Here is a 10736-nt window from a genome sequence, read left to right as displayed (position 1 = left end):
GAAATAATATTCATCTTCACTGCTATCATGGAAAAACCAGATCTCTCCCCTAACTAATGGAAAATTAGCCGCTGATGAGTCTAGTGCCAATCCCAAATAAAAGACATACATACCATCCCGTTAAAACATTTCCATTCCTGAACTGTATTAGCTACTAAGATTCTAAAAATGCTCATTTTCCTGGGCATCCTATTTATCAAAGGATTTAATATTTCTTTTGTTATTTACATTGATTGATATTTACGAAGAGTAGAGAGACCAGTGACAATACCCCCGGTATGTAAAACATTTATCTTCTTCGAAGTGTTATCATACTATCAAACTTAGCGTAACTTGCAGATGTCTTGAGTAGCTACTAATGTGCTTTCTCCCTTCATATTTCTTTCCATTTAAACAGAACATTTTTGCCTCTTAGTACTATTCCTGTAGAATTTTTAAAAAAACAAAAACAGATTCTATGTTTCATACATTCTGAATTAAAATGACCAAAGAAATAAAACCTATACAGGATCATTTGTCTTTCCCGTTTCAATACTGGGTCTTCTATTAACCAGATTTCCAATTTAGTTATATACGTAATATAGTCACCATATCCATGTGCACAAGTTTCTGCAGGACCTCCAATTTTATTACAAAGCTTCCTCCTCGAACACATTTGAGGACTATGTCTTTTCACTTTGACTTGTTTAAACAACACAAGGAGGCTGGCACATTTTAACGTTAATATTACATTTTATTGCTGTAAAAACATTTAAATTAATGGTGACTCTAGCTATTTGGTTACTGATGATGGATGATTACCTCCTGACTTTCTAGACGCATCACTATAGGCTAATTTGACATTTGACTATACAACATGCATCTCTCGGGGGATGATTAGGAAATGCAAAAGTAGCAAATTCTGAGCAATGATTTTGCTACATTGAGCACTTCTGGCAGAGGGACTAGTTGAAGTTAAAGAGGGAAGCTATCAAAGTAAGATTAGAGAATAAGTTACCTGTGGATTTCATTTACTCACATTATGTGTGGTTCCTCCTTATTGGAGGCTAACTGGAAACAGACTGGACCATGCTGCTCACTTTCAAACACTCCAATGATGTTCTCCAATAATTTTATTATCTCCAGTTTTATGGTGCCATACTACGCTTTTTGTATTTAAGTTTTCCATTTCCATAATCCATATGCCAAAAAATTACTACACATTCCCTTTTACAGTCAAAAATAGGTTTACTGGAATGTTTTAGTTATAGCTGAAGGTAGCAACATTTACATTTAGCTTTTGTTACACCCATAAACATGTGAAAATTGCTTGCAAAGCAATTGTAATGTGAGAAGAATCTTGCAAATATTGATGGAATGGCTATGCATGTTTTAGTACTCTACATAGGCTTCTGGACTCCCAGTCTGACCCCCATGTCGATGCAATAATGCAAGTCTTTATAGTAACAGTATGAAATATTATGATCACTGTTTAATTCCATGTACAAACCATGAACTGGCAAGTATCTAGTTTCAAATTAGATCCTTGGAATACGGCAAAAGAGAGGCTGGTTATCTTTGCCTTAAACATAATTTTTAAAAACACATTTTGTTCGAAGGGAAGAAGAAAACTGGACATTCTCAATGCTCCAATTTGAAGTGATACTTGCCTCTTAGTTTCTTGAAAAAGAAGTTTTGAAAGTTATATACATAAGTTTCATTTAAATTATGCAGCAATCTTTTATTATTGTCCCAGATTTTGTGTAATGGAGATCTGTCACCAAATCAAGCACGGTATTTCAAGACTGTAAGAACTGCAAGAGAAAAAAGTGAAAAAGGAACACGTCAAAATCAGATTCAGATGGTACGTTAAAAACAGTCTTCCTAAATGTAGCAGTCTACTTTTGGAAATAGGTAATGAGGAAGGAGCTTTTTATTTATTCGTTTTAGAGAGAGAGAACGTGTGTACATGGGGCAGGCAGGCAGGAAGGGGAAGAGGGAGAAGCTCAAGCAGACCCCCTGCTGAGCACTGAGCTCGGAGCCCCACGTAAGGCTCCATCTCACAACTCTGAGATCATGACCTGAGCTGAAATCAAGAGTCAGACGCTTAACTGACTGAGCCACCCAGGAGCCCCAGGGAGGAACTTTTATCTGAGACGAAAGATAACAAATGGGAATGATAAGCAAAAATATCATAAAACAAACTAAATGTCTAACATTGGCATTTCTTTCTTTGAAGATTGTAAACGATTTCCATACCCAACATGGATTGCAGCCCCAAGACCGAGAGTCACATGCTCTACTGGCTGAGCCAGCCAGGTGCCACTAAATTGGCATTTTGATCAAACAGATTATGGTATTACCATAGCATACAGCTGCTACAATATTTTTAAAATGTTAAAGATTTTAAACATATTTTCACAGGTTATTAAATAATATTAAAGTATATTAGTTTTTGAAAAACATGCTTAATATCTTAATAGGAAAAAAACTTGACGTATACATGATACTTATATTAACAGTGGCTATCTCTGTATAGCAGAATTACAGCTGAATTTTATTTTCTTCTTTATACTTTATTCCACATTTTCCAAATTATCCACCATAAATATATGGTTGATTCTTGGTATGTACAGTAGTTATAAAGTCACCACAAATACTCAATTAGTGAATAATAAACACTCGTTCCTACAGAAAATACAGGGTTAAATTCCTGCAAGCCTCTGGTTACATTTTTGTCAACCAGTCCATATATAACCTTGTGTTTCTGTTCAAAGATAACCTTTATATACGTTGTTGATTCATGAACATTGAACTTCTGGCCAACAGCACTACAACTTATGCCTAAATGAAGCTTATCGAACACAGGTGTTTTCCGGAAGGCCCATCGCTGCCTTCTTGAGCTTAGCAATGCTAGCCAGCACTTTAACACGAGCTTGGGGACCACTTTCAACAGAGAACTCATACAACAAAATGCACAAAAATGTGAGAAATGGGGCACTAAAAAGACTTAGAAAGACTTGTTTATGAGAGCCGAAACTCGATAGGCAGAGCACGGCCTGCTTAGACATTGGCTGGGAACATACACTGCAGGAGGCTGATTTTTCACTGCTCTGAACACACCTGCCACCAATCGGGGAAGGACCTCCAGGACTGATTTCTGGCTTACACCTCAGTGTTTCGGGTGAAGCCACAACACAGAATCCACGAACAAACTTTTCCATTTAAAAAGAGTCTCAGGCTCAGTCGGTTAAGTGTCTGCCTTTGGCTCAGGTCATGATCCCAGAAGTCTGGGATGGAGCCCCGCACTGGGTTTCCTGCTCAGTAGGAAGCCTGCTTCTCCCTCTCCTGCTTCCCCTGCTTGTGCTCGCTCTGTCAAATAAATAAAATCTTTAAAAAAGAAAGTATCAACATGGAGTTTTTCAAATGGTTATTTTGAGACACTTTATATATCTTCATAAAATCCCTATAAACACAGGTAAAGAGGCCTTGGAGAAAAGGAGGTAATAAAAATGATCTAACTTTAATAACATTATGGGGAAAAAGAGAAGAGTTAAGTTTTAATGATTGAAATCAAGTTCAAATCTAAAACCAAACCAAAACAACAAAAAACCATCATATGGAGAAAATCTAGTTGGACTTGTCCTCCAAACAAAGTATTATGAAATTAAAAACTTTCATACCTGAAGTTAATAGAAGATGGATGGAACAGTCGCCACCTTTGGCCTAGAACAAAGAGCTCCCCCTGTATTTGTGGGTGTGTGTGTTGGGGGAGTAGGCAGGATTCTGAGAATCCGATAAAAAACACCGACTCTCCCCATAAAAATGTGCACATGCATATTCACAGTACAATTTTTCAGACAATTTAAGGACATTTTCAGAGATCCACAGACCCTAGTAGGTTAAGAGGTCCTGATCTGGGTCAGAAGTCTTTACTCAGTCCTGACATGATCAAACTAGATCAACTGAAAATAAGAGATTAGAATAAACTCTGAAACAAATGATACTGCCCCAAATTACTAATATAGTAAATACTTACTGATAATCACTAGCAAAAGGATAACCGCAACCAAAGCCATGATAGCTTTTATCTACAAGACACAAAAAGGCATTAAGATAGGTATTAATGTTTGACTTGTTAATAAAGTAAAAAATATTTGTTCTTTATTACATTATACTAACTCATCAATGAATCAATGAATAGGCTTATCCCTTGAAAGATTGTCCAATTTCTTCTTATGTGAACTTGCTGACTATTTTCATCTTTTTATAAATAATCAGAGTTCCCAGATTCAGGAGTTTTTGCCTGGATTTTATGTTCAAGGCTGTACTGCACAGTAAACAGTAAGAATCAAAGGTTTCATTGGCTTGGAACACTGTCTATGACTTCTCGTGCTTATTTCTAATATGAGGCCAAGAAAAGTATGAAATTTTAGCAACTCTGTTCACAAGTGTCAGGATACAAGGAGTAACACAGGCATCTAATGTAACTCATTCTCTCCGCATAAGGCGGCATTTTTTTATAGCACTTCATCTCAAAGTATATGAGAATTCTATTAGTTTTTGTGCCCCTTACTTTCTTAGCATTTTTGTCTCCATTTTGAGGATATAGTCCTTATTTAATAACCTAATTTAATAAATAACTTGCCTAAGAACACTCTTGGCCAGTTTCACAGTTGAGGGGAGAAACCTTAAGATAGTACTTAGCGGCTTATTATTTTTAGCTCACAGCTCTTTGTAAAACTGTCACATTCCTCATTTAATCCTAAAATGCATAAACTATAAATTGGTTTGATTTTCCTGATGAATTCAAATGCAAGTCTGATTTTATCAAACATTTCACAGACAATTGATTAAAGACGGTTCGTTAATTAAAAAAAAGATGCCCACTACTATAAACACATGAGCATCAGAAACAGCAACCAGGAGCAGCTTTAATGTTTCTAAACTAGAGCTACTGGTAACATTTTAGTGGCATCACATTTATGACAAGAACAAAGTGCCTAAGAGAACACATGGAAGCTTTGCAATTTGGACACCAGGTGCCTATTAAAATTATTAACTATGATAACAAAACAATGTTGAAATTCTCCCACTTCACCTATTGGATAATTTTGTTCACTTATTTTTAAAGTCAGGTTTACTGAAATATACCTTATCTAGAGTAAAACTGACGCTTTTAAAGTTCATTTTGGTGGGTTTTGACAAATGTACAGTTGTCCAACACCACCATTAGTCAAACATAAGGCATTTCTATCACTCCAAAAAGTTCCCTCATGACCTGTTCTAGTCAGTATCCACCTCCCTACTCTTAGCCACTGGCAACCTATAATCTGATTTCTATCCTTCTATCCCTGTCCTTATCCTTTCCTAACTTATCTAAGTCAATCCAGAAAATGGCAGTGATATAAGGACTATTCAGAAATATAATTCAAATGTAATTTAAAAATATAATTCAATTTTTCTCCTTAAAAACACACTGTTTAAAAAAAAAAGCATACTGTTCCTCTGATCTGATTTAGATATGGCTAAGAAAAGCTAGGCAAAATGCACATTATGGTCATCTTTTTGTGACTACATGAACGGGTCACGTGTGTGTATGGGGAAAGGAAGTGAGAGGCCCATGGACCCTTTGGTCTTCTAAATCAGACTACAGAGTAGAGAACATCTATAAAAATGGAAAACTTATTTCTTAAAGGGGAAATTTATTTTTTAAAGAATAAAATATTAAGCCAAAATTAAAATTCCTGACAAGGGGAACAATGAAACCTGATTTTTTCCTCCGTTCTATTTCTGAAAGTAAGCTGATTCAACAAGTCAACAGACAAAAACAAATAAATCCAAGGAAATTCTCGGAAGAAATCCTTAGCATAAGGCAATATCAAGTTTATAAAGTTATCACTAAGCTTGAAAATGAGAGATTAAAAACAGTGAGTTTATGTCTAAGATTTTCAACAAACTCAAAAATTGGGAGGGAAAAAAAATTGCTCATGTGACATGAAATTCACGATAAAAATCTTAAAACATTTGCTGTTTCCCATCCAATTACTAACCAGGCCCAACCCTGCTTAGCTTCCGAGATCAGGCACATTCAGGGTGGTATGGCTGTAGACAAAACATTTGCTGTTTAATGCTTAGACATATTTAAGAGGCAAATTCATTTCTATAAAATGTTTTTGCAAAAATATGTTAATGTATATATCGATTCTCATGTTTTTCCTAGTTAAACATTTCTCTTATTTCTCTGGAATAATAAAGGATAGTGAAACTTTTTTTAAAGCTTCATTTGTCATAATGGATTCTGACATATAAACTGGTTTTATTTTTTTCCCTTCCAACAGAAAACTGTATTTTTCTCTAGCTTCCATTCCATCTTTTTAAGTTGCCCCAAAAAGGTACTAACAATAACATGAAAAATTTGTATTTCTTACAAAGTAGTAAGAGTGTAAGTAGCTAAATTATTAAAAAAAGGTGGGACTGCTTGATTCCTTTAGTTATTCGTGTCCCCCAAACTATTAATTAACAAATATTTGCTGAGTCCCAGCATGCCCCAAGTTTAGCAGCTATTATAAACAAGGCAATGGTAGTCCCCGTCCTCACAGAGCTTCAGATCCAGAGGCCCTCTAGCCTTTGAAGACCCTCTGAGATGCTGGGCAACTTACCCAGTGTTCTGACTTACTTTGCATCCACGCCACCACATTTGCCTTCGAAGTTGTTTGGATCTGTTGCTAAAAGCAGTTGCGTTATCCGATAAGCTTTCTATATCACATAGAGGATGGAGAGAAGGATTAAACGACATAACAGGATTCTTTTATCTAGTCACACAAAGACAAGAAAATATTAATTTCTACTCCTGCAAATGTAGTCCCTTTTAAGCATGAAAACAACATCCTCCCTTTCCTCCACCCACAAACTCTGGCAATCTGTACTGGTGGGGAGGGCATGGAAGCAAAAAATGACTATAGGTTATTTTTCCCAGGGTCTCAATGCTTTCACATAAACTTTTGAATTCTGGTAAGAAAATACTCTTTAAAACAAAATACTTGGGGCACCTGGGTGGCTCAGTCGGTTGAGCGTCTGCCTTCGGCTCCAGTCATGGTCCCAGAGTCCTGGGATCGAGCCCCGCGTCAGGCTCTCTGCTCAGCAGGGAGCCTGCTTCCCCCTCCCTCTCTCTGCCTCTCTGCTACTTGTGATCTCTCTCTCTCTCTGCCAAATAAATAAATAAAATCTTAAAAAAAAAAAAAAACTTAAAATACTTGACAACACCTATGAAAAAAAATTGGCATGTAGAAAAGGTCAGATTCTTAGAAGATATAAAAAATGACTGATTTTGAAGTAAAATAATGAAATTTATTTTTGCTGGGACAGTATCAGTTTTATTGAGGATATGGAACAGTAGAAACTCTCATATACAGCTAGTAAGGATAAAACCCGGCAGAGATCTAAGGACTTCGAATAATCTGACAGTATCTAGTGAAGCTGAAAATATCTGTCCCCTAATAAACAGCAATTTAGGGGCACCCGGGTGGCTCAGTGGGTTAAGCCGCTGCCTTTGGCTCAGGTCATGATCCCGGGGTCCTGGGATGAGTCCCGCATCGGGCTCCTTGCTTGGTGGGGAGCCTGCTTCTCTCTCTCTGACTCTGCCTGCCTCTCTGCCTGCTTGTGCGCTAGCTCGCTCACGCTCTCTGACAAATAAATAAATAAAATCAATCTTTAAAAATAAATAAACAGCCATGTATTCCTAGTTACATACCCTAGAGAAAACTTTCATACGCGCATAACAAGGAGACATGTGCAAGCATGCCCACTACAAACCTGTTTAATAGTGAAAAAGATCTGAAACAACTCAAACATTTAAGAGGACAATTTAACAGGATAAATAAACTGTGACACAGCCTGAAGTAAAACAACGAATTTTAAAAGTGGTTAAATAAGTTTTGTGGTTTGATAAGTCTTTCAAGGATGAGTGAGGTATTTAGTCCTTCATCACTGAAACAATATTTGAGAAGCGAACATGTGCCAGTAACTGTTAAAAGCACAGAGACTAACATTTGTCAGTAAAGAAATGTTACTAAGTTATCAGAAAAAGCCTAAAATAAAAATATCAGATTAAGTTTGACATAAGTGTTAAGAAGTGATCAGACTTTTCCTTCTTGAGATCATAAGAAACAGTGCTCATGAACATAATAAGGCAAAAAAAAATTCTACTCTAACTGTTCAACAATAAATTTAAAAATTTTCCATTCTTAACCCAACAATTAATGCAGTAAGGTGATTCAAGTAAAGGGAGCTAAAGTTAAAATACTAAAATCACAAACTTAAGAACCAAGTATCATTTTCCTAAACCACGATTCCTAAACTCTGGCTAGAGAAATGGAAGGAGAAATAAACTATCACAACACAGTATAATAATATCAAGAAATATATGAAGTATCTGTACCTGATTTGTCCTGTAGTTCATCTAGTCTCTCCCCTCTTTCAATTACCTTTGTAATATTTTCTTGCATGACATCAATAACTTCATCCACCTGATTCTGAACACTAGTTTAAAAGAAAGATTTAAAAATTACTTTTTCTTTTGAGAATTTTATAATTTTTGAAACGTTCATCAGAAAAATTCCATGATAGAAAATAGCAAGTTTTCAGAAAAATACTCAACTATAAAATGTTTAAGTGAAGGCTGGGTAGCATGGCCCTTCCATTTGTGGCCTTGAGTACTCAAGAAATTAAAGATACTATAAGTGAAAGTCATATTTCACTTAAAGATAGGTTAGCCTTGTCCCTACAAATTTCCAGTGTTCAGTAACTGCAGATCTTAGTAAAATAGCTTAACTCTAAGTAATCACTTTCATTTTCTTTTCCTTAGGCTACTGAGCCATCCCACAGATGCAGCTGTAACCTACTTCTGCTGCAGTTTACACACTAAGGCTAACAGAGGAGTTTGCCCTGGTGTGCGATTAGCTTATGACAGTACTCGCTTTCCAAGCTGGAAATGTACGCTGAGGGTCCAGGTGTTAACTGTTCTCTGCTCATCAGTTCTCTCTTAAACAGGTTTAAGATGAGCACAGCCGGGAAGGTTCTGAAGCACCCAAGAGGGAGGAGAGAGGAAACATTTTTTGCTGTTTTTCAAAATGAAAATATAATTTCCTCCTTTATGTTAGGTGATGAGGGCCTGTTCTAACCGAATTTCAGACGGTTTACTAAAGACTTAATCTTCATTTATTCATCTAATTGGTTCTTAGCTGCCTCCTCTCACTCAGGACTTACCTTGAGTACACAAACACAGAAATGTTTAATAATTTAGTATTTAGTTTTCCTCTGTTCTCTTAGACAAAAATTATTTTAAATTACCTCATAAAATTGCCATGCCAGTGAAATATTTAAAAGGAGAAATAAAGTGAACTCATGGTTCTTACTACTCAAATAATATTTAAAATGTACTGGATTGCTATATATATATATAATACTTTACATAAACACACACATATACTATATAAGGATATGCAATTGTTGTTTCTAATTGAGGAAGAAAGAATTGCATCAATTACCACCTACACTGTTTTAGATAAAACCTCACAATATACACCTTATCTGTGCCCTCTATTCCCCAGTGAGTCAGGGGTGAGGTATGGATGCATAATTTTATGAGTTTTACCTCTTCCCTTTGGAGACCTGTATCTTCAAAGTTTGCTTTAAAATCAAAATGAAGATCCATTTAGACACAGGTGGTTTCAGAGTAGTCGCAGATTCAAGTAGCAATGACTATGTTTGAGGACAGTCCTTTCTTCTTAAGTGAAAAGTACTATGTAAACCCTCTGATTATCCACACATGGACTTCAAGGCTCATCACAGCCCCCCAGAATCCCGTGTTGCCACACAGACCCTACAGAAGGACCTCGGACTGAAGTAGAGCCAGGCCACAACACACAGAACTGTCTTTTCTGCCCAAAAAGATCTGAAAAAGCCTCTGAATCCCTAAGATGGCTTGTTGCAATTTCTAATCATCTAAACGAAGAGCTAAAGATGCTCATCCTAGATAAGAATAATGGCACAAACACTTGAGCAATTCATGTGTTCAGTAATCAATGAGAGCCCACTATGTGTTGTTTTACGACAGGAATGAACAAAGCAGACAATCCCAGCTCTCATGGAACTTACGTTCAAACGCGGAGTGAGTGCACTGAACCAACCTTCAGAGCTGTGACACAGCCTCTCTGTCCCACTTCTCTACTGAATGCATCGAACACTAAGTGAAAGTACGTAGCTGTTTCCTGCCTTTCCCCCACTAGAAGCTAAGCTTGATGAACACTGAAGCCTTGCCCACTTTGTTCACTTTTGCAGCCCCCAAATCAGCAACAGTGCCTGGGAGAGCACCTGTTCGATGAACATTTGTTGAATAAGCCAACGATTTGGGTATAAGTCCTGCAAAGCATACCCAGTTACTTGAGAAAGAGAAAAGGCAGGGAACGTAGAGGCCTCCACTCAACTCTGAGAACTGTAACAGAGATACAGCTATTGTCCATCGAGGACCAATCTTGAAACTCCCAAGGTGGTTACTTTTTGTCATTTGCAAGAGATGACAAGAGCCTACAGTAAGGCAGTACTGTGGGGTGGGTGTGGGCAACAGAGACCGCACCCCTCCACGTGATCAGATCATGGCTATTATGGATACTGATGCCCTATACATTTTAAAACAAAAACAAAAACAAAAAAACCTTAAGAAGTAACTCTGGTCCTAGAATCCCCATAAGCAAAAG

General features: G+C 36.9%; 1 protein-coding gene across 3 annotated transcripts in view; it reads right to left on the bottom strand.

The window, feature by feature from the left end:
* Positions 1–1077: 1077 nt before the first annotated feature.
* VAMP4 (vesicle associated membrane protein 4) overlaps positions 1078–10736 on the bottom strand; it is a 42586-nt gene continuing 32927 nt past the window's right edge. For all 3 annotated transcript variants that reach the window (XM_032862992.1, XM_032862990.1, XM_032862991.1), the window contains exons 5-8: positions 8420–8520; positions 6659–6738; positions 4019–4070; positions 1078–1793 (exon numbers count right to left, since the gene is read on the bottom strand). In XM_032862992.1, the coding sequence (XP_032718883.1) occupies positions 1765–1793; positions 4019–4070; positions 6659–6738; positions 8420–8520 (262 nt within the window). In that variant the 3' untranslated portion in view covers positions 1078–1764. The remainder of the gene's footprint in view (positions 1794–4018; positions 4071–6658; positions 6739–8419; positions 8521–10736) is intronic.

This window comes from Lontra canadensis, unplaced genomic scaffold (genome assembly GCF_010015895.1).
Source record: "Lontra canadensis isolate GAN:19392208 unplaced genomic scaffold, GSC_riverotter_1.0 scaffold24, whole genome shotgun sequence".
Classification (NCBI taxonomy): Eukaryota; Metazoa; Chordata; class Mammalia; order Carnivora; family Mustelidae; genus Lontra; species Lontra canadensis.
This window is presented reverse-complemented; position numbering and strand designations above follow the sequence as displayed.